General features: G+C 51.5%; 1 protein-coding gene across 2 annotated transcripts; it reads right to left on the reverse strand.

Annotated features, from left to right (window-relative positions):
• Positions 1-281: 281 nt before the first annotated feature.
• TRAP1 (TNF receptor associated protein 1) lies at positions 282-24,376 on the reverse strand. Of its 2 annotated transcripts, none has more exons than XM_027655005.1 (18): positions 20,854-21,097; positions 19,520-19,687; positions 18,036-18,118; positions 17,497-17,637; positions 10,456-10,527; positions 9,899-10,059; positions 8,971-9,080; positions 8,712-8,785; positions 6,266-6,421; positions 5,774-5,894; positions 5,591-5,660; positions 4,796-4,943; positions 4,092-4,277; positions 2,954-3,092; positions 2,396-2,481; positions 1,750-1,895; positions 1,386-1,458; positions 282-1,107 (listed from the first exon to the last, which is right to left on the reverse strand). In XM_027655005.1, the coding sequence occupies exons 1-18, from the start codon at positions 21,077-21,079 to the stop codon at positions 1,006-1,008; spliced, it is 2,262 nt and encodes a 753-aa protein (XP_027510806.1). In that variant the 5' UTR covers positions 21,080-21,097; the 3' UTR covers positions 282-1,005. The 2 variants fall into 2 exon arrangements, with proteins under 2 accessions (XP_027510806.1, XP_027510807.1); XM_027655006.1 differs by lacking the exon at positions 20,854-21,097 and adding an exon at positions 24,266-24,376 and having other exon boundaries at positions 715-1,107.
• Between the last annotated feature and the right edge of the window lie 199 nt (positions 24,377-24,575).

The following is a 24,575-nucleotide window of genomic DNA, read 5'->3' on the forward strand; positions in this document are numbered from 1 at the left end:
CAGTGTGGCATTTCTGTCTGAACAGCCACTGCTCCTTAGAAATGATTCAAAGGGGCAAATTCCATTTCCAAAGACAAGGCTGACAGGGTTCATAGCTACAGATTCTCCTGCTTTCCCTCCACACTTCCTACTACTGCTGTTGTTTTCACAGCCCTCTCTTCCCACCACTGTCCAGTGCTTGATGCCCTGAAGAACCAAACAGCATCTGAAGAGAGAAGAACCAACAAATCACCAGCTGGAGGACACAAAAACTAACAATGTAATGGGAAGGGAGAAGTGGAGAGGGTCTGGAAAATAAGTGTTTATTTATCATAAATACAGATCAGCTAGGCGTGCAGTTTATCCCACAGATGAGGCAAAAATCCTGGAGACTCTCCAGAAAGCCATATGCTGGAAGGCTGTTTCCCAGTTACTTCCCTTTTTCCACAAGACCACGATGAACTCAGTTATCCAGCAGCTCAGAGATCTTTTCTACCATGGGATTGCACTGACATGTTCCTCCAACAGTGTCCGTGTCTGCCAAGGGCAGCAATCTATCCATGCCAGCAAACTCCTCCTGCTTGGTCAGAGCTGGAGGTTTCTTAATTAATTAATTCATTTTGTCAGTGCTTATTTAGAGCACAGTGGTGCACAGGGATTCAGTGGATAGGGGGTGTATTCACAGACCTAACTGGGAATCTTGCTGCCAACATCTGTTTTGGGAAAGGCCATTTCTAGAAACAGTATGAAAAGAGGCTCTTCAGGCTTGGGCACAGTATTGAAGCAGCAACCTCTGGATTTTGTCCCCACTAAGAACGCTGCACTTTGAACAGGCTGATGACGTATGATCTGATAATTACAGGTGGCTCCTCCCTGTGCAGGGAGGGCTGGATGTCCCTGGCATTGTCCCTGCCCTCTGCCCTGTGAATCCCACGCTGGACACTGCCTACAAGTAGCTGCTGAGTGAGTGGCTGCACTTGAGGCAAGAGAGATCAGCACAGAGTTCATCCTTCAGTCCTTGGGGGCTCAGTTCTTCTCCAGGATTCTGGTGAGGAGTTCGTTCAGCCGGCTCACCATTGGCCTGGGATCCTCATTCAGTCCTGCTGCAATCATGGCATTCTCATAAATCTGAAAAAGAGAAGAAAGCACTAAATAAGCAGCAAGAGTGACCTGCATGAGGGAGGAAGGGAATGTCACTCTCCAGGACTTGCATTCTCAGACCAGGCACGTCTTCAAGGCCACGTGATAGGGAAACATACTGACCACGAGTCCTGGAAATACCCAGGGACCACGGAAAGATGCGACTCTTGCCCACTGTAATGGTTCACCCCATTCCCTGCCATGCACGGTCTGCAAGCTGGCTTTGGGGAGGATGGTGCTGCTTCTGGAGAAGGTCTGGCTCTCACCTGGTCAAGCAACATCTGGGCCAGATCAGGCTGACTGTCCTTCAGCTCGTTGAGCTTCTTAATCAGAGCATGTCTGTAAGAGAGAGAGATCAACGCTGAGACTTGGTGATTTTGTACACAATGAGAAGTTTATTTCCCGAATGAGCAGCTAAGCCAAGGTGGGTCACAAAAGGCAACTTTCTTTCTCCTGTTCTGGGGGCTTCTCTCTTCTATCCCATCTGTTCCTATAACCCCCCTGGTCCCCAGAGGGCTGGACACTATGTGTGTGTGTGGGTGGGTCATGTCGATGGTGCCACACAGCCTCACAGATTAAGGCACTGTAGCACAGGCTGCACTTAATAGTGCTGGTGTTGTCCCCCCTTACCCAGTGTTGATCTCCAGGGTGGGCTGCAGGAGCTGGGCTCGCTCCTCCTGGGTCTTGGCCAGCTGCTGCATGCGCAGGAAGTGGCGGGCGGCGCCCATCTCCAGCACGGTGATCATGGCAGGGTGGGTGTCCAGCCGGGGCGTCACCTGCAGCACAGACACAGTGCAAGTGCCAAGGAGGGCCAGGGCTGAGCACTCCGAGTCTCCTCAGCACAGACTCACACCAAGCCTCCACACGATTCACCCCCATCCCACAGGCACTGCCTAAACCAGCAGGAAAGCTGGGGGCCCAAATGGCAGGGGGTTGCAGCCAGACCCAAAGCACTCTCTGCTAACACACCTTTCTAGTCCACAGGCAAGAAAGTTACCAAAAAAACCTGTTCTGGTAACATGAGCATCAACTAGGAACATGGGCTTTGCTCATTACACATTAGGATGTGGTTCTTCTGCTCCCACACTGGCCATCCAAATGACAAGTGCCCTCATCCACAGCAGTTACAGACAGGAGACATGGAGAAGAATGACTTCCCTCAGGGCCCAAAGAAAAATCTGTGGCAGAAGATCCCCAATCAACCACCACATTTTTTCCCTAGATCACTACCTCCATGGATCTCCTGCACTCAGTCACCCAAACACAGAATACCCACCTTCACTCCAGTGACTCGAGAGCCCAAGGCATTCCTCATCCAGGCCATCAGATCCTCAGCCTCCTTCTCTGTCAGACGTTCTCCAGCTGGCAGGGAGAGAGGGCACATCTGAGTGTGCTCCTATAGTGTGCAGTGGACAGTGAGCTGAGCTGAGCTCAGCCCATTTCACACTTTCATTTATCAGTTCTCTTGTGGGAATGAGAAGGCAGCACTGCTCAGCACACACCTACACACCCTCATCCCAGACCATGCCATACCCAGGGAGGGTGGGTTCATGCCCTGCCAGGGCCTACCTGCCTCTATCAGGGCACCAGATTTACATTGTGGGGTTAAAATCAAATCATGGCAACGCCACACATGACATTCCATCTGTTCAAATTTGCTTAAACTTCGATCATGTGGGATGAAAAGGATCTGCAAGAACTCCAAGTTGCCTCAGAGCACAAGAATGGCAGGGTGGAAAGGAGGGCTCTTGCTCAGGAGCTACAGGAGCAGGGGAGGAGGTGTCCCCTCACTGGTGGCACAGGGTGGCTGCAGGATGGGCCAAGGGAGCTTCACCTGGGCGGCTCTCCTCAAACTTCTCTTCTTTATAGTGATCAACAACAATGTCTGTCTCCACAGAGATCAGCTTCTTCTTGTCAAACTCACGGAGGTGCAAGAGTGTCAGCTCATCAAACTGCTCATAGCAGAACAGCACCTGTGCCAAAAAAGGGACAGCAACACGTTTTTTGGGAGGTAACAGCATTCCCTCCTTCCCAAGGCAACTCTGCACCAAACAGCAGGAACATCACATGGTGATTATCACTCAGGGCCCCCCATGAAAGCAAACCCTTGGAGGGATTTATTAACATGGGTGGCAGGTCTGCACCTGAACAAGTCCAGAACCAGCACTGACTCCAGTCCTGAAAGGGCCATGTGCTCACAGAGGTCACCTGAAACACCATTACAGCCCTGCACAGCAGCTCCTGGGCTCCTGCTCTGGGATTCAGCACAGGTATGAAACAGGTGTCAGAACTAGATGTTTGCACAAGTACTAAATCAGAGAATATGCTGAGTTGGAAAGGACCCATCAGGATCGTGGAGTCCAACTCCTGGCCCTGCACAGGACACCCCAAGAATCCCACAAATGTGCCTGAGAGCATTGTCCAAATGCTTCTTGAACTCAGACAGGCTTGGAGCTGTGATCACTGCCCTGGGGAGCCTGTTCCAGTGCTCAACCACCCTCTGGGTGAAACACCTTTTCCTGATTTCCAGCCTAAACCTCCTGACTCAGCTTCATGCTGTTTCCTTCAGTCCTGTCAATGGCCAGGAGAGTGAAGAGATTGGTGCTGCCCCTCAGGAGGATGTTGAAGACACCAGTGAGGTCTGACCTGTCTCCTCCAGGCTGAACAAACCAAGCGCCCTCAGCTGCTCCTCATATGGCTTCCCCTCCAGACCCTTCACCATCCTCGTGGCCTCCTCTGGATGCTCCCTAAGAGCTTAATGTCTTTTCTGTATTGTGGTTAGAGCGTGTGACAGGTCCCTCCTGGCCTCACACCACAGTCTGAACAGAGACAGTGGGCACTCTGCAAAGGCCCTGCACTGGCAGGGCTCCATCACCAGCCTCACTGCCCTGCTCAGCTCCGAGCTGCAGCCCTGACCACTGCTGCAGCAGCTCAGTGGTGTTCCCCTGGCCATGGCACCGCTGCTCACCCACCTCCATGTTCTTCTTCTTCATGGCCTCGAAGTAGGGGGAGTGCTCGGCCAGGTGGCGGTTGGGGGCACACAGGTAGTAGATGTTCCTGCTCCCGGCCTTCATGCGCGAGGCGTAGTCGGCCAGGCTGGTCAGCTGCCCCGCGGGCAGCGCCGACGACTCGTAACGCAGCAGCTTGGCTATGTCCTCCTGCAGGAAACATGCTCCCGTGAGCTCAGGGCACCTCACTGGACCTCCACCTGACCCAGCCCCAGGAATTCCTGTTGTAGCACACAGGCCTCTTTTGCAGCTCTGCAAAAAGGCTCGGGGGAATTCTGAATCTCTCCCTTCCTGCTCCAGATATTAAGGAGGCACAAGAGTGACCTAGACAGGATGTAGGTCAAACTCTCCTAAAAATGGGAATGCAGGCAGAGGACAACAGGAGGGGAAAGCCCTACTTTTCTTGCGTGTTGTAGTTCATATTCCATCAGGGAGGGCTGACAACAGTGTGGATATAGAGATTCTGCAGGGTCTCGAAGTGGGAAGCAGCACCCAGTGAGAAAAAAGGAGAGTTTGGGCGCTACAGAATCAGTATGTCTGGGTAGACCCAGGAACACAAGTTATAGGCATGCAAGTGTCATGGAGAAGTAGCAGTCCCCCTCATCCCAGCCCACAGTAGGAACCAGCAATCTTTCCCATCAGCTGTGGTGCTTCAGGACTCCTGGTACCTTGACATCCTGCTCTGCTATCGTGACAATCCCCTCTCTCATGAATACCCCGTACTCCTCAAAGAATTTGGCATATTTCTCAGGGTCCTTCTTGCTCTGGTCAATGAAGAACTTGATCACCCTCTTCTGCAAAACATCACGGAGCTTCCTGCAGCAGGAACAAGCCTTTTTAAAGACAGCTGCTAGAGCAAGACAAGAGGTTTTAGGTGAATGTCTGTCTGTGCAGGGTTATAGTGGGTCCACCATCTCCTCCCCCTCATGGCTCTACACCTACTCTTTGATCTCAGGCAGGAGCAGCTCTTGAGCTGCAGATAGACAGAGCTGTGTACAAATGTTCTGCTGAAGCTCCAGTCCTCATGACCTGTGACTCAGTGATGCTGCAGCACATAACCAGCTGTGCCCAGGGTAGCTGTCTCTCTCCCACAACCATGGGACAGGGGTGGCTATACAGGGGTGGTTACACTTGGAGGAACTCTTTCTGAAGGCCTCAAAATCCACTGTGAAGTGACATTGTTATTTGCTGACTACAGTGAAGGCAGAGGCACTTCACCAGCTGTAGAATACAAAGTCAGCCATCAAACCCAACAAGGTAACAAACTCTGGTGTTAAGGAGGAAGAGCCTACTCTTATACTCTGAGAAACAACTCACTTTGTAGACTACAGAAATTCTCAAGGATGCTGCAGTTTACATGCCAGGTCCCTCCAAGTCCCTCTAACTATTGCATCATGTTCTCTTCTCAGCCAGCAAGAAGCTGAAAGAGCCTCAGCAGTCCACAGGATCTACCTCTGGCTTACCTGATAAGGGCACTCTCCTGCAGGAGCTCCCTGCTGAGGTTCAGAGGTATATCCTCACTGTCCACAACACCTGGAACACAGAGCAACCCTTGAACAGTGAGGCAGACACGAGTGCCAGGCTCAGGAATGCACCCCTCAGGAAGCCATGGGCCACAGCCCACTGTTCCTGGTCCCAGCACACACCTCTAAGAAAACGCAGCCACTTAGGCAGGATGTCTGCAGCTTTGGTTTGGATGAGGATTTTGCGGCTGTAGAGAGCAACACTGGAGCCCATTTCCCTGCTGATGTCAAACATGGATGGTTTCTGCAGGAACAAGAGACAGGAGGTAATGCCAGCACTGTGCAGGGCACCCAGCTGCACACTACCAGGTCACCCTGTGGTCTTCCCTACAGTGCTGAACCCAACAAGAGCTGAAATCTTGGCTGGTTTTCCTGGGGACCTACCTGAGCCATTCCCCTGTGGCTCAGCATCCCCACAAGTACCTTGTGGCCCCCAGCCCACCGCAGAGATGCCGCAGGAGATATCCCTTCCTCCCTGACATTCTGCAACCTCAGCTGCCTCTGTTCCCTAAGGAGCTGTCCCGTTCTCCCATTCTCCCCTTTCAGAGCAGCTGGGCAGATGTCCCACGTTCCCTGGGCAGATGTCCCACATTCCCTGGGCAGGAGGACACGTACTTGCTCAGGCACGTAGAAGATGCTGCGGATGTTGAGGGGAGCGTCGGCCCTGTAGTGCAGGACGTAGCGGGGCTTGTCATACGCCTGCGCTATGAAGCGGTAGAACTCCTCGTGCTGCCACTCTCCAATGTCCTTGGGGTCCAGCATCCAGAGAGCCTGTGGAGGAGCAGCAGGGAGAGGACTTCCCATCAGCTCTGAAGACTTATGGCCTCACGGCACAGGGCTCTCCTTGAGTTGCACTTTCCCTCCAGGATGATGGAGCAAGGAAATAAGATCTTTCAAACGGACTCCTCTGCATAACCCAGGGGCACTGACTAAAAATGACTGCCCCTCAGCTGACCTCAGAGGTAACTCTTGCCCTGTAGCATACATAAGGCAGCTTTGTGTAGCCCAAGACAAAAGGGATTTGGCTAATCTCCATTGCCTCACACTTGCCCATGGCCAAGAGCATATTGGACAGATCCCTCAGCTTGGCTGACTGGCATTACTGGTCAAATATCTCAAGGCCTGACCAGCAAAGGAAAAGTGAAAGTTCAAGTGAGTCTGTTGCACTCAGCCTGCCTCTGTGATGGAGGTCACTAGCCCAGCTGAAAACTTGTGAAGAACTCCTGCACTGCCTGTTTTCTGCTGCTTTGTTCTGGAGCAGCTTAGGAGATGGTTTGTGAACCACTGAGCCATCCCTGCTGCAGGGTCACAAAGTGTTCCCGCACTGTTTCACATATCAACGCGTGTGTTCAAGCCACAGGGTCCAGAGCAGGCCCTGCCCCATGGCCACATCTTCCACCTGCTGCTGCTGCTCTAACCCCTCCAACGCTTCCTGGAGCACTCAGCCCATGCTCACATCACATCTCAGTTTTCAGCACCTCAGCAAAAGACTCCCCTCTAGCAAAGAGTGGCACTCAACTTAAGAACCTCATGTTTCCAGCAGGGTGAAGCCAACCTCACCCACTGCCACTCTGTGCCACCCAAGCCCTACATGTTGACAAGAGCGATTTCTGGGGGCAGTACAAACATCCAGCCCACCCCACCTACCAGAGTCCAAGGGATTCAGGGCCCTGGCAGCCTTGCCATGCTGCCTTAAGGATTCCTCTGCCTCAGAGCCTTGTTCCACAGGTGGCTTCATAACATTTCCAGCACACACAAGTGTCCTGGAGGGTTTGCAGGATCACAGGTAGGATTAGGGACTCACTGGGAACTCAAGTGCTTTACAGCAGCTGTGTTGGGTAAAGTGCTGTGTTCCCAGAGGCTCACTTGTAGCTACAGTTATCCCAGTTAGATTGGAAAAGCCTCCAGCTCCATACTGTGAGATACATGGCAAGCATTCAGGAACTCATCTAGGAGAATCCCCACCAGGGAACTAACTGTGGCTCTGTTTGCAGTGAACTGACACTGACGTGTGGAAAAACACAAAGCCAAGATCCTGGATAAAGAAAAAGCACGAAATGGGAGCATAATGAATAAAGCTGTTGCTGTATCTCAAGGGAAAACAGACTTTCTGATGAGGAGATAAAAGTCCATGACTCTATTAAGGGCATTTCACCCCTTGCTCTACTGCTGCTCTTCTCCAGGGAGCCTGTTCTATTGATTGTCAGGTGGAGAGAGCAAACAGCTGTCTAATTAAGGGGCACAGCTAGAAAGCCTTTGGAAGAGAAACACTATTATGCAGGAATCCAAATAAATAATCAGTGACTAATAACAGCAATTACAGAATCTTAGATAAATTAACATGATAAAATGTTTAAGTACAGTCTTGAAAGTTTGTTCAGTCAGTGCCACATTCCAGGAAACAAAAGAAGCCACACACATGCTCCCTACCTGCTGTCTTACACAGGAGGAAGCTTTAAACAATCAGAGAAGGAGATGCTGGAGGAAAACTATTCATCGATTTTTGTTTTAAAGATAATTAATTTCTCCCAGGTGATGCCTGCAATTGGGCCAAGAACTAAAATGGATCTGGCTGCAATATCACTTAAGTGGTCCGAAAATGCCAGCATCAAGCAGTGCTCAGCTAGGAGAGGGGAATAAATCAGGTTGTGAGCTAAGCTGCTAAAAAAGCCCAGCCAATCCCTGGCACTGGCTATCCCATGCTGAAGGACAGGACTGTCAGCACGCCAGTGATATGAGCAATCCCTACAGCACTAACATATCACCTGGCTTAAACAGTTAAAATAAGCATCATAAAGCACTGAAATAATAATTCAGGCTAAGGGAAGACCCAGATCTTGCCAATCTGCAAGAATACAATAAATGCAAACAATCCAGGCACAACTTCTGCTGGGTTGTCTCCTTTTGTTCTAATCAACTGATCACTACAAGGTCTGTGATATGCTGGACAATCCTCCCCTGATTTCGAGGGACAGCAGCAGCTTTATCCTGTTTCCTGTCTCCACTGGAGGATTAACATGGTTCATTTCCACGAGTGACCTGCCTGTGGCCTCCTGCTCACCTGCAATGTGTTAATTCTTTTCCCATTGAGGTACAGGGGGAAGCTGATGAAGTTGCTGTATTTTGTCACCACCTCTAGAATGGAAAGAAGACACAGAAGAGTCACCTTTGTGAAAACAACACAGTAAGAATTCCCTCAGTAACTGCAGGTGAAAGGAGCTGCAGGAGAGGAAAAACACTGTAAAATCACCCCCCACTCACGGGCACCAACAGCCTGCAAAGAGCCCCCGGGGGTAACAGCATCGCCCTCCTCCACTCACCCTTCACTTGGTCTTCATTTGCAAACTCCTTGCAGTCTTCTTTGAGATGGATAATAATCTTAGTCCCAGTCCTGACCCCAGATGCTTCTGCAATCTCAAACATTCCTGAACTAGGATTAGAAACAAACCCTGAGTCAGCTTGTGCCTCAGATACATCCATGATAGGACAGAAAAATGGTTTATTAAACTAAGAGCATGCACAACACTTCAGTGCCAAGAGGAAAAGGCAAAAAATCTTGGATGTCTGAATGCTCCCTGTGGCTCTGAGAAACCCTCCAAAACATGTGGCTGTTTGTATGTGGCTGTTTTCCCTGCAGAGCCAGACCCAGGACACACAGCTCTGCAAAGACACCAGCTACTGAAAACCCAAGAGAGTCTGACATCTCTACTAACAGATGTTCCCTAATAACTTAAATAACTTAGTACATTCTTTATTCTGAGGAGATTTTAAGGGGATGCTGAGCTTGTCACCCACAGAAGCTCCAATTTCACCATGGTCCCACAGCCCACAGCTTTGCCATGACAAAAAAAAGCAAAGGATGAGCGCAAAGATTCTGACCTAGAGAAAAGATGTTCCTACAGACCCCAGCACTGCACAAGCTCTGCTCACTGTGGGTGCCCTCAAGCCAAATCTCGGGGGAAGATAAGACCCAAGAGGTTAAATTTGTCCCTGCAGCCTGGGGCCTCCCTAAGCTGATTGCCTGGTACTCTCTTTGTCCACAACACACCTGCTCTGATGCAGCAAGTTTATCCTTGGGGTTTCCACCCTGGCACATTTGGCCACACTTTGCTACCATGTATAACTGAGCAGGACCTAAACCAGTCAGCCAGGTCCTGAAAGGCCACACAAGCTGTCTTTGCACAGTTTTCAGTCCATGCCTGGTCTGGACACAGCCCCCCATGCTGCCACCCCCTTCTCCAGCCTTACCCATCGGAAGACCAGTGGTAGCCCAGGCTGCCTGGCTCTGCAGACTGGGAGAACACCTCCACTTTATCAGCTACCATGAAGGCTGAGTAGAAACCCACTCCAAACTGGCCGATGATTTTACTGCTGGCTTCAGCTTGGCTCTGCAGAGCATCTAGAAAAGCCTGGAGGAACAAAGGAGACACGAACCAGCACACAGTGACTTCAGGTATTGCTGGGAGGCTGCAATCCATCCCCCAGCCAGGCTCCTCAGGCACTGCAGCTTGGCATTCCAGCACCCTCATCCCACACTTCTGCATCAGTGCTCTGAGGAGGATGCCCAAGGAAAAGGGTTTCTCCAAAGGGACTGCACTTCTGGAAGAGGGGAGCATTGCTTAGAGCAACTCTGGCAGTAAAGAAAAACAAGCAGAGACCATTAAGAGCCAGAAGACTCCACAGGTAGGGTGTAATTTCACAGTTGGGCTGGGGGCCAAGGCAAAAGATGGAATGAGAAATTACTGGGAGAATAAAAGTGGCTGTAATTGGAGAAGAGTTTTCTAGGGGAGGGAGAAGGGTGTTACCTTTGAGCCTGATCGAGCAATGGTTCCCAGATTAGAAACCAGCTCCTCCTGGGTCATCCCAATACCTGTGTCCTGAAAAGAAACAGCAGTTGCAGCTGAAATAACAGTAGGGAAGCATTGCTTTAGCACACAGCACCCCAGCAACTTCTGCCCCTATCTCCCACTCTCTCCTTTCCCCCTGAGCAGTAAATCCAACAACAGACTTCCAGCTGTGACCCCACCTGCACATGGTCAGGAACACAGACTCAAAGGGCACAGAGCTCTGGGGGCAGCCACAGTTGTCCTTTGCCTATAAACCTCCAGAAAGCTCAGAGACTCCGACCATTCCTCAAGGAAAGACAAAACAGGACAGGCTGGATTCTACATCCCTCCAAAAAGCACGGGATGGCAGGGCAGGAAGGAGATCTCACCCAGCCATGGCCTCGCCGTGCCAGTGCTGTGCACAGACACCTTCCATTCCTGAACTGGTCCAGAGGGGAGTTGAGGAGGAGTGAGAAGCAGTTTATTTCCATTTGGCAGATGTGGAACCGATGCCCTCACACCAGGAATCAGTGGCAGAGCAGTGAATCCCTGAACTCTCAGGTAGTGCAAACCCTTGTCTACAAGCTCCACATGCACTGATCTCCATCCCTCTGTCTTTTCCTCCCTCATTCTGTGCTCCACAAATATGAAACTGTCGATATCCAGGTACCAGAGAGCTGGGAATTGCATTCCCGTGGGAACAGGCTAACCCCCGTGCAGTGGCCACACCTCATGGTGCTCTGTCCAGGCTTTGGAGGCACATGGCTCCTTGTCATCCTCAGTTTATCCCAGATTTGCATTGCTGCATGCAGATAAACATCTCCCTGCTGCTGGCTCACACCTCTCAGGCAGCAGAGCCTGCAGCAGCACCACCCAGCAAAGGCTGCAGCAAGTCTCAGACCTGGCTGCAGCTTCAATTTGCATGGACCCCAAGGTAACACGGGTAACAGCAAACCCCAGCTAGAAATGGCCACCCTCTCACACAGGATCCCAGCAAAAATCTTTCCCATTCTATTGTCCAATGTATTTTCAGCCCTGCTCCACGTGCATTTTCCACAGGAGCAAAGGGCAGGCTACTGCCCTCCAGGATGCCACTTCTGAGAACCCAGTGCCCTCTCCCCTTCCCAAATCTCAGCAGCTTCTCTACCTGTCAAGAAACATCCCAAGAAGCCACTTGTACAGGTTCTCTGAGCCACTCCTGAGGTGGAAGTAGGATGAAAATTAACCAAGTGACAGGTGATTCTCACTCCCATGAGGAGCTCAGCTCTACCTGTGAGCACAGTTATCGCAGCTGACAGCAGCTGGCACATCTGGAGCAGGCTGACACACTCCCAGTGCAGGAAGCAGGGCTGGGATTCAGCGTGCAGGGTCAGCAAAACCAGCTGCAGCAGAGCTGGCTGCTGCTCCACGGCTCAGAGGTGAGGGACCAGAGTGACTTGTGGCCCAGCACAGCTCTGCCACCCATTTACTGGGCTTATTTCTAGCAAGGTACATGAATGTCAGTACATATTTCTTAATGAAGGATTGATTGAACTGTTCAACTTGTGAGGTTCCATAAGGGTAAGACATTTTCCTGCATCCTCTCAAGTCACAGCACAGCAACACCTTTCCCTTGATTAAATACATTAAGGCTAGTCAGTCCACTTGGCTGAGAGGAGGGATGATGCCCAGTAAGATCTCAACAGTCAGAGATGAAAAGCCAGGAAAAATAAACAGTGTATGGCAAAATCTCAGGAATCTGACATGGTCCCTTCCTCCAGGGAAGAAAAAGCCAGAAAGAGCAGTTTTCAGCATCTGGTTCAGCTTTTGTTCATGCCAGACCCTGAACAGAACTCTTAACTCCTCTGATCCACTCCTATTTATAGTACAGCATGTCATTCCCAAATTCCAGCATGTTAAAAAAAAAATACATCCCTACCCCATGAATTTATTTGGCTCTTGAATTCTGAACGCTCTGCCAAACTTACTGCAAAATGCTTAATGACAATTCCTGGAAACCAGTTTGGTGAGGGGGAATTGCAAGGAACAAAGAGAGCACGACTCAAACCAGGCTGTCTCCACAACAGGGAGAGCGGGAAGTGAAGATCCTGGCAAAGCAGCCATTCCCTACTGCAGGAGAACACCTGGGCAGTTTGGATGAAGATGACATCAAGATCCAACCCGCCTTTGCTGTGCCCAGATTTCCTGCAGCTGCCCTCTGGGCTCCCTTCACCACATGGTGCAGCTCGGGGGAATGGGGAATGAAGCAGCAGTGGAGAGATGGGAGCTCAGCTCTGCAGAACAGGAGCTCTCCAGGGATGGGAATCAGCTGAACGTGCCCATGAACAGCCTCAGGCTGAGCCAACACAAGCACTGGCAGCTCCAGCTCCATGAAATCCAAGGAAGGAGCTGGCAGGACTTGCACTGCCCTTCTGTGTTCTGTGCTGCACCAGCCACTGCTCAGCCTCTGAGGCAGGAACCACCCATCACATAACACCTGCAAACACCTTCTACCCACCACCAGCCAGCCACTGCTCCTCCATCAACAGGACAACTTTTCTTCCCCTGCAGACAGTTTCAAGCCCTCCCTTCAGCCTGCAAGAAATCTTTTATCAGGCTGACAACAGCCATAGCAGAGCTACTGATAACAGCACAAAGCAATTTGTTCATGGGGCTTCACAAAATCCAAGATGTGAGGGATATGCTCAGAGTTCCAAGGGCCAAATGCTTCTCCCCAGCTCGGAGAAACCAAGATGCAGAGTTCAGTAAGTTGACCCTTCGTAAGCTGAAGGTTAATTACAGAAGTCCTGCTGTTACTCCACCTCCTCACCTGGTTGAATTTTCCTTCTGGGACTTCTTAGGGTGCAGAGTAAAGAGCTTCCCCCAAACCATCCTCTCTACAAGACAACACAACAGGCTGCAGACCTTCACCCTGTCTGCTGAGGCACCATGAAGGGCTTGTGGCCACAGCTGCTGAACTAAGCTCAGTAACATTAACTCCAAAGAGACACCAGCTGAACGTTGCTTTTAGCATCTTTTTATGTGTGGAGACCTCCCAGGTACCAAACCTGCTGCTGAACTGCACAGGACCTTTGTGCCTTCTGTGCCCTTTGTTCTCACCCTGTGGTGTGAGTGCTGGATGTTTGCAGAGAACCTGGGCAATGTAAGAGCTTTGCTCATTACCTGAGTCCAATTTAAAGTACTGCAGAACTTTGTTACACCAAATAACCCATTAACTAACCAGTAACTGCTGCCTTTGCCACGGCTGCAATGCTCCCAGTCAGAGGTACCTGGCTGAGCTACAGTGTCTTTCATTTCACTTTGTTGCAAAACAAATGTTTATTTCACAGTAAAACCTCAACGGGGCATCAGAAGAGCACTGACTATGTTATAAAATAAGGACATGCTGCTTTCACCATCTGACAAGGTAAAAATATCCCCAAATGTGTGTGCCTCCCGTTATTGAAATAACTTGATTAAAGAAACTTAAAATTCACAAGACCAGGACAGCAGCTGTACTAGAGCAATGTTCTGGTTTAGAACCAATATGGCATCTGCAGCAGCAGCATCCAGCAGAAGAAAAGCCACAATAAAACTGATGCACGTGGACACAAGGTGATCTTGGCCTAGTACACAGAAGCTGTCCAAAGCAGGGAGCCTGAGTTTGCCTTTCCAATATCAGTCTCAGTCTCCACCCATCCAAGTCTAAATACCTGCTGTCCAGAAAAAGTACTTCATTTCATCCACTTTGACCTTCCCATTTTTAAATGTGACAGGCTCTTATTCTGGCATGAAGAAAACTAAAAGATTCTGCACTTCCTTCCCTAGGCCACAGGTTATTTGAGATGTGTTTGCATTTCTGGTTCCCTGGCTTATTTGTTAAAGATGATGCAACCACTGGAAGCTGTAACCCATCCCTGCAATGTGGCACGTTCCTGTAAGCTTAATTCCAAGGCTTGCCAAAGTGCAGCCAGATTCACCCCTCCCAATCCACCTGTCCATCCCCTGCCCAAGTGGCACACGGACGCTGCAGTGCTGCATGCAGGGAAGGGGGACCTGCTCCCCACCTGCCCCAAGCTTTGCTGGACATGCAGGTGCATCTGCACTGAACTGCTACAGCCCAAACATCCCAGTCCTTACAGCTCAAACTTCCCAATCCTTACTGGAGCCCCTCGACAGCCCAGTCCTTTTTACAGGCTGTTTGTAACTGGTAAGGCAGGAGAGATCTGCTCAGTGATACAGGGAGCTGTTGCAAGGAGGAGTGGATTTTGCAGTAATTTTAACTCCTCCCCAACACAGCAAACTGGTTATTTTGTGGCTTCACAGACAGGGATTTTGGATGACTGCAACAGCGAGATGAAAGCCCGGCAAAGGGAACTGAGCAGCCCAAGCTCTGGCAGCGACTGCGCTGCTTTCCCATGTTAAAGCAGCAGTCACACTCCCTCCCTTCCCCAGCAGCAGCCATCAGCTCTGTAAACATTTCAAACCATTTCCTCTAAACAGTCCTAGCCCTAAATTAAGCACCAGCAAGGAGCAGGGCTGCAGACCCGAGCTCACACAGCACAGCAGAACTGAGCAGCCCTGCCACCACTACAGCACAGCCTGTCACCTCCTGCAGCTGCTGAAGGTGAGCTCTGTGCTCACAGGGCCCTGGGATCTGTAAGGGGTTCTCTGTTCCCACCTCAAAGGTTCCAAAAACGCGTCTGTAAAGCCTTAGCATGCGGAACTGCAGAGCTCTGCAGAGCTGTCCTCATTGAAAACACACCCCACACATTTTCAAATAGATTTTCTTAAGAGCTCTGACCTTGCAGGCTGTGGCTGCTACAGATGGAGCTGTCCTAGAAATACGAGGCAGGTTGCAAAGGGATGGAGGAAACAGTGGAATTTGCTAAAACAACGTGACTTTGGTGAAGGGACAGAGGTGGTGGAATCCAGTGAACACACTCCTTTTAGCAGATACAACACTGCAGTGCTTAGATGGGGTATCTCTGAATGAGGACATCGTATCAAAATTCTGAGACTTGCTGTGCTTGTGACTGGAATTCAGTCCTGGCAGAGAAGTAAGCAGTCACTGAACAGAGATGAATGTAATCCTTTACCAGAGCTACATAATCCCCCCAGGAACATGCCTGTAATGGCCATCACACATTACAGACCTGCCTTTTCTCAACTGTGAGACACAAAGAGATGCTACAGGGCTTGGAAGGAGAGAGATTCAGCAGCTTCAGAGGCCAAGAGCAGCATGAAGACCTGAAAAGGATCCAGGGGTGAGACAGTGGGACCTTTCTAGGAAAAACAAAAGGAGTGATCACTGCTACAGGTCATATAGGAGGGACCTGCTGCCTCTGTTTAGGTGGGCCCTAGTGAATACAGAGAACATACAGCAGCTAAGGGACAGATCCACCTCTGCCTCAATCATTGCAGCAAGTGTTCCTGCACCTTTGCCTTCTGAAAGGTAGGGAGATATTCTGAATGAGGCTCGTTCACAGCAATCATTGTAAGCAGTTTGTTTCTTCAGGAGGTTATAAATAACCCCCTGACTGGAGGTAAGGAGCTTTCCACGCTCCGGAGAAGGCAAAGCTATTAAGAGATTGGAGCAGTGCTGTTCTTGCTGCTCCTCACAGCCCAGGGCTGCTGCAGTTAAAAGCCTCCTAGTTAAGACTCATTTAATGGCATTAGAGAGGCACAGGCAGGCAGGGGGTTATAAAAAGCCCAGTCCCTGACACATCCAACTGGGATGGCAAACAGGTCTCCAACCAGACTGCCAAAGAAGCGGACAGCTTCCCCAGGGAATGTCTCAGTGGAGTCTGAGGCTTTGTGTCCACTGTGGTCTCCAAAAAAAGACAAGAGTAAGGCAGGAATGACACCGTGCCTGGGGCTAAGTGAGGGCTCATTAAACAAGGGGTGTTACACAGGAGTCAGAAAACTGCAACAGTCAGGTGTGAGAGGAATAGCAAAGCCCCTGCACTAGGGTTTGAGAAGCTCTGGTTGATGATTGTGTTGCCCACTGACGAGCATTAACTTCCCCATGGCAACTGCAGCGCTTGTTCTGCAGAGAAACAGAAATATAAAATAACTACGCAGCTCTAACAGCCCCTGCTTTGTCCCACATGAAAAATGTCAGCCCCTGTGCTTTGTCTGTGCCACATCTCCCCTGGACCTGCTTCAGTCAGCTTTCACTCCCTTACAGTGCCTCCTCCTCCACTCTCTTGAGAACACCCACAGCTGCACCCACAGCTGACACAGCTCCATGAGCAAAGTGACCAGTGTGCCTTCTTTGCATCAAGAACTTTGCCAAGAAAACACCAAAACTGAGGCTCAGTTGTCCACACTGGACAGAGCCACAAACAAGAGCAGCCAAAGCAGAGAGAGAAGGCCCAGCTCCACTCCCCTCCCCATGCTGAGTCCCACATTCACACTGACTGTCCCCCTCCCAGTCAGCACTGTGTCACCAGTAGGGAACAACCACACCCTGGGCACAGGGAAGTGCTGTGGTACTGCCCAAATCTACTGTCCCACCTGTACCTTAAGGCAGAACCTCAGCATCAGCTGGACTTGGCCTGTCCTTGAGCAGCAGGAGATAGAGACAGTCAGCAGTGGGAGGTTCTTCTCACCACCTCTGTGCCTCCCCATGACCCAGGTGAGAGGGAGGGTCTGCAAGCTACCAGGTAACACCTTGGACTTAAGGAGGTGTGGGAAATCCTCCCCAAACATCAGGATGAAACCAGACTCACAACTTCCCCACTAGTGAGAAACACACACACGACCTGGGAAGTGCAGGGGTGAGAGAAAAGCCACTGGTAGTTCCCAACAGGGAAAAAAGGAGCAGTAAATTTTCCTATGGGGACAAGTGAGGAGCAGATAAATTGATGGTTTTTCATCACATCCTCAGGTTACAGCCTCGTGAACCAAAGCCCAGCTGAGGACACCACACTTCAATGGAACTGTGCTGCTGCTCAGCTTCCACTGATCCTTCATGGGACAAAGGCCAGCGACGCGAGCAGCAAGGAACAACACACTCCTGTTACCAAAGGGACATACCTGGATAGTGATGGTTCCCTTTCCACTGTCTGTCTGCAGATGGATCTCCATCTCTGGCAAGGCCTTCCCCTCTGTCATCAGCCGATGGCGCAGCTTCTCCAGCGCGTCGCTGCCATTGGAGATCAGCTCCCGGATAAACACCTGGGGACGAGACACAGCCTCACACTGCAGCCTGGCCTCGTCCCCTGCACGGCACTCCCAGACACCCAGGAGCTCACTGGCTGCCCACAGACTAATTCCCAGCTCCCCAAACTGTGTTTCCCCATTATCTGCCAGGAGAACTGTTTGTCTGAACTCGGCATGAAAGTGCAGAGGCTCTGAGACTCACAGAGTCCTCTGGCTGTACCTAAAAATTGTTTTAAAAACACATTTTCAAGGTCTCTTACGAAAACATCATTCGAGGAAGCCTGACATGAACAGCACAGGACTTGCTGGAAGTGAGCAGTTCACTCTCCCAGCTCAACTGTTTGAGATGTACCCCTTGACAGACACAGAGCTTTGCCAACAGAAAATCTCCCAGCAAACAGTGGGTGTCTCACCTCCTTCTCTGAGTACAGGGAACGGGCAACAATGTCCAGCAGTTTCTTTGTTTCAGCCTGAAACTCATGTTTAGAGGCTGCACCTGGAATAAAACATTAGAGTTGGGGTTGCTCAGCCTGGAGAAGAGAAGGCTCCAGGGAGATCTTAGAGCCCCTTCCAGTGCCTAAAGGGGCTCCAAGAGAGCTGGAGAAGGACTTTGGGAAAGGGTCTGGAGTGACAGGACAAGGGGCACTGGCTTCCCACTGACAAGAGGGCAGGGTTAGATGGGATACTGGGAAGAAATCCTTCCCTGTGAGTGTGGTGAAGTTGCCCAGAGAAGCTGTGGCTGCCCCATCCCTGGAAGTGTCCAAGGCCAGGTTGGGTGGGGCTTGGAGCAACCTGGGCTAGTGGAAGGTGTCCCTGCCCATGGCAGGGGGTGGAACAGGATGAGCTTTAATGTCCCTTCCAACCCAAACCATTCCATGATTCTATGAGGGTCACAGACACACCTTTAAGGCACTTCACCAGGGTCCTGTTGGGAAGGAAGGCAAAACCACAGTCTTACCATGTGCTTCAGCTTCCCAGGAGTGACAGCCTGAAGCAGGATGGGACACAGGCAGCTGTAGCCTCCAACAAGGACAACAAAGGTGCTGTTTACACCCCCCTAATGAGGCAACTTTGCCAACAGATACTTGGCTTTTGCACCTGAACGAGCACATACCTACAGCCACCTCTGCAGGGGGGAGCTGTGCCCAGGAAGAGACATTTCCTCAGAGAGAGTAACACTACAAAAATCTCAGCTGACCTTGGCCTCTTAAAAATAGCATCCTTCCTGCAAGAGGCATTAGAGAATCCTGAGGCAACATGGGCAAAGCCACAGGCCCCATGTCACCTCTGCTGTGCCTTGCTGGGGAACCTACATCCCCCAGGGATGGAGTGAATCCCGGGTGTGGGCAGCAGCTGGAGCAGCACATCAACCCCCCTGGGGGGTTCAAAGCCTTGCAGTCTCAAAAGTACCTCCCAGAAAAACCATGGAGGCACAGAGTTTAGACATTATTTCTGTGCTGGAATAATTCACGTGACTTTGCTTTAGAGCACCTCTCCCTGGAGATGTGCAAAGCAATTCATTCTAACTAAAGGGTTGATGCCAGGATTCTCATTAGACCTCCAAGATTCACAGCAGTGACCTGGACAGGCACAGCTTGCTTCTGGGACAAAAAAAAATCTCTTTTTAGCCAATTCTAGTGCCTGTGGAGCCTCCAGGCACACACATGACCATCAGTAGCCTGGCTAAGCCCATGGATGCAGCCTTGATGGCCTTGTTTCTCAGGAAAGGCCATTCTGACCTCCACGTCCCAGTTCTGGGAGGTGATGGTGCAGTTCAGATTCAAAGGATGTGAGGACCAAACCTGCACCTCCTCCAGAGGAGAGGTCACCTGCACCCACAGCTGGTCTCAGGCACACCCCAAGAGTGTCCCCACGGCACCTGTGTGTCCGTGCCCACCTTTCACGTTCTCCGTGTTGCTGATGATGGTGTGCAGGGGCTCCTCCTCCTTGTTCTCTGCTGTCTGGGTGCTGTACGTCCGCACAGCGGGAATGCTGCTGGTGGGAATGTTGTACCGGAGGCTCCAACGATGGAGTGCTTGTCTTTGCAAACATGCTGCTCCTTTTGCTAAAGACACAAGTAAAGATATTTCGCTACACACCACAAGTCCAGCAGTAACAGGAGCAGTCCTTAAAGGTCCCACCTAAGCAATCCTGTGGGAGTTACACTGTGCAAGCAAGACTGAAGTTCCCTCACAATCCAAAAGCCACTATTCCCCTCTGGCATTGCCTTTTCTCTTCTGAATTAAAATTCTATCCAGAAGATGACAATTAGCAGCCTTCCCAATGAATTAAGCAGTGAGGAAGAGGCAGACTGCAGCTTCTATTGCTGTTACCTGGCCAGGTTGAAGACAACTCCCTGTGAAATCGTAAACTGGCAATAAATACTTTTCCCTTGACTGTCCAAGCACAGGGATTACATCTCCCAACAAAGCTGGCTCCAGGGCAAGCAGCACATGTGGCAGCAAAACCACCAGTCAGCAAAATCAGTGGGGAAAACAAGACCAGTTGGGAAATTCCACCAGCCCTATTAAGGTCAGGGATTCCCAGTTCTCCTCCTTCCATTGTGCCCAACAGTCTTCTTTTTGGTAGGGGATGAACCAAAGCCAAACCTGGCCACAAAATGACCATTTTCAGCACTACAGAGCTCTGCCCAAAGCCCTTTCCTTGGTGTGATCTCTGCACTGTTGGGAGAATGGCCTGTGCCACAGCAGGGTCCTGGAGGGTTTGGATCTGACCTGGGGCAGGCAGTGCCTTCGCCTCCTCCAGCCCCACCATGAACATAAACAGACAGAGCTGTTCTGGGAAGCAGAGAAGGGACCAGCACAGCCTGGGCAGAGCAGGGAGAACCTGGATAAGCAGCAGAAGTGGTGGAAGCAGTGACAAGCCCAGGCTTTTCTTACAGCTCACTCTGTGCCTGCAGGCTGTTTCATCCAGCAAGGGAAGGAGGCAAACCCTACACCCTACATCTTCAAGATGTTTTTCCTTTAGATGACTGGGTACAAAAACACTGAAAAATGCTGAACCAAAAACCCCATTAGCACAGTGAGAGTCCCAAAGTGCACCTGTGACCCCTCTGGAAACAGCTTCTGTGGCCATCCTCTGCCCCAGGCCAGCTGACATGCTGGGAGAGCTTGGGCTCCCTCCTGAACCTTCCTCCACCCTGCCACAGCCCTCAAGTGAAGTCTCCATCCCAGCCCTTTCACCAACATCCCTTGTCAGCCTCAAGCTCACCTTGGGAAGTCTCAACCTCCCTCCACAAGTGCTCTGCAAACCTCCTGCCACCCATAGCAGGTCCTACAGCTGGTGTGGTCACTGAGAACAGGTCTTGCTGCTCCAGACCCTCATGTTGGGCTCTGACTCGCTCCAGATCAGGAGAACACAAACCCCTGAGCTTTGACAGCACTCCTGGCTCCTGCCTCCTCCCCAAGAGCTGATCGAGGAGGCTGTCAGTCCTCATTCTTCCTTCTCCTCCTCCTCAGAGAAAGCTTTGAATCAAGATCCACTTCTGCAGCCAGAAGCTTGAATTACTCCCCAGTCATTCTGCCCTTAAAGAAAAGAGCCCACAAATAGTTCTTAATGCATCTGAACACCTCCTACACACATAACTGTGCTCTCTGCGTCACAAACAGCTCTGCTGCATTATCACAGGACATGTTCTGTAACTTCCATTCAACTGCCTTTGTTGGGATCATCTGGGAAAGCAGCAAGGAAAACAGCCTGGGTGACCACAGTGGAAAGCAGGGGAGCACTCACTGTCCAGCCCGTCCAGCTTCAGAGGGGAAGGGCCTGCAGCCCAGGGTTACATATTTTATTTATATATATAATATATTTATATCCTATATTTATGTATATTTTATATATTTATACGTGTTTACCCAGGGTGCACTTAGTTCATGCTCCTGTTATGCTGGGTGCTGTAGGATACTGCAGTTGTACATATGCACACACACATTTCCCAACCAGCAGAAACAAAAGAGGGAATTTTGCTCCCTCCCTGACTCCAGGATCCAAAAAGGACACACAGCAGCAGCAGCTCCCTGGTAACCTTAAGGCCACTTCTATCATCCAGGCAGCAATGCCCCACAGCCACCAAAACAACTCATAAACACCAGCTGACTCTAGAAACTACAGCTATCTACAATTTTATTTCTAGCTATTTATAATTTCCCACATATTCACGTTTTTTGCCTCCCTACCTCTAAAGCACAATGACAGATCACCACTCATCAGTTTGGAAGTTACTTTTGGATTTGTGTAATGTTTGGTCTTATCCTCCTTAATTAACAGTGCCAGGGAGAGAGACACAGCTCATTAAATACGAGCTGCACCATCTTCAGACCATTTGCCTCTCGGCGAGTCCTTGCCTGGAGCACGGGAACAGGAAAAGCTTGTGGCTGTTCTGGGTATAAAACCACAATTATCAGCACACAAGAGCTGTGGAGAAAGTACCTGCAGAGTTAACAGGTTACGTGACACTTGGAAGGAGCCCAAATTCCAAGGACTAAGAGATGAAGAAGGAACGGCTCTCGCCCCAGATGAGTGCTGTGATGTGCTGGGGCAAATCAGGTCTTTTGATAACGAGTTAATCAAATGTGGAGCTTTATCACAGCCCATGTACATTTCTATGCCCATCACTGCCCCACCTGCACCAGGAGAGAAGGAGAAACCCACACTGCTCCCCAACTTCCAGCTCTCCGTGATCCCAAGTGATCCTGTGCCTACGGCCACAGAGCCACCTCTGTGGGGAACACAAGGCAAAGACAAGGACCCTCATCCCCACGGGCTCCTTTTGATCCAGACACCAGGGGCATCAGCGATTCCCAAAGCCAACCAGCCCCCCAGGAAACACAGCCTCTTCCTGGACAAGGACTGCAGCCCCCCAGGAAACACAGCCCAGCCTCTTCCTGGACAAGGACTGCAGGGAGCCGAGCCCAGCGAGCCGAGCCCAGCGCCAGTTAGAGATTTAGGGTGGGAAATCCAGCACAAAGCAGTCTGTGGCTCAAAACAAAAGAGGAGAATTTGGGTCAGCAGAAATTACCATAACAGCTCCGTGCAGGGCAGCCCTGGGCCCAGGGAGGCTCGTGCAGACAATAAACACTCCCAGCTCAGATCTCATCAGACAAAAAGGCTCCCTAGCTGGGCACCAGATCCACGTGAACCTGGGGACAAGAGATTCTCTGACTGACCTGCTCCCACCAACACATCTCCCAAAAACCTCTGCAGCAGCTTCAGCCCTCAGCACTGTGAGAGCAAACACTGCCAGTTGTGCATGGCTGAAGGGAGGGGACGGCCGTCCCTGCAGCCTGTATCCAACAGAAAGGACACAACCTTCTGCTCCTCCCTCTTTAGTCTCGCCCCACACAGCTTTTGCTCACTATTTTTTCCCCTGAAGGACCTGAATGACAGGTTAAGGAATAAACTCTGGCTCTGCTGGAGTACATCTAACCCACCAGAGGCACATGGCTTCGTTCCCAGACACAGATACCAACAAGCCACTGGGGATTTCCGTGGAGGAAGAGCTGGATTGCCCAGAAACACTGAAGTGGCACTCAGTGGCACAATTAATCTGACACCCGACCCCGACAGTGACCCTATTTGTCATACAATTTCCTCTGTCACATTCTCTCTTCATAACCCACAGGGAAACCACAGACCACAGTGACAACCTACCAGTTGGACCGGGGGCCAGACAACAGAGAAGGAAACACAGAGCACAGCATGGGCTGCTCGCAGGAGACACATGGGAAGCTCATCACTGTGCCTCGGTTAATGACAACTCCAGCCTGTGCATGATGGCCTTGATAAGAGAGCACATCCCACAGTCAAGGCCTCAGAGTTTGGATTTTCTTAGCACTCACTCCTGCCAGCTGTCTGAGGTGAAACCTCAAGTTGCACCTCGAGTGGGACAAGCAAACCCTTCAGGCTCATATGTAAAGTCCCCTGGTACTGACATGGCCAAAGAACAGACCACTGCTGGCTTCTGCCCTCACCCAGGTACCCATGGACGTGCTGGACACCCTGTATGAGCCAGGGCAGGAACTGGGACATGCTGCATGATGTGAATGTGCTGTATGAGCTGGGACATGAACCAGGACACCACACACGATCTGAACGTGCTGCACAGCCTACATGAGCCAGCAGATAAACCCAGACATCCCACAACCCTCTGTGAGCCAGCAGACGAACTGGGACATGCTGCACACCCTGTGTGAACTAGGGCATGAGCTGGCACATGCTGCATGTCCTGAACATGCTGTGCGAGCCAAAAGATTAATTTGGATATGCTACAAACCCTGTCTGAGCCAGGACATGAACCTGGACACGCTGGTTGCCCTGACCGTGCTCTCTGCCCGACACGAGACATCAGAAGCACCCGAGCTGTGCTCTATTCCCTGTACAATCCCAGAGGAACTCGCCCTCGCGCAGGAAGGAGCGCTAGGCGTTCTCAGGTCTATTCCTGCCGAGCGGCCACGGCGGAACCAGCCGAGACCGACGGAGCACTGCGGGTGAGACTCGGGCCCTGCGCCCCTGCCGAAGGACACCGCGGGGCCGAGCGCGACTCCGCGCAGGCGAAGGAGCGCGCCCGCCGGGCCGAGCCGAGGAGGACCGGCCGCCCCCTCACGCCGCCCGCTCTCCCGCTCACCTGCGGGTGGGCGCGGCCCGGGCATGGCCCCGAGGGGCCGCAGGGCCGGGAGAAGCCCCCGCGCCCCCCGCGCTCCCCTCACCGCCGCTGCCGCTACCGCCGCCGCCGCCATGGCCGCGCTGCCCTCGCGCGGCGCCCCGAGATGACGTCACGGGGAGCCGGGGCGCGAGGCATCCCCCGCGCGCGGGCGGCGCGAGATGGCGTCACTCGGCCCCTCAGCCCGCGCGCGCTCGGCACTTCAGGGCTCCTCCCGAGTCCGCGCCGAGACCCCGGGCCGAGCACCCTCAGGGCTCCTCCCCAGTGCCCTCAG

Source organism: Corapipo altera, unplaced genomic scaffold, assembly GCF_003945725.1.
Source record: "Corapipo altera isolate COAL_440 unplaced genomic scaffold, ASM394572v1 98, whole genome shotgun sequence".
Taxonomy (NCBI): Eukaryota; Metazoa; Chordata; class Aves; order Passeriformes; family Pipridae; genus Corapipo; species Corapipo altera.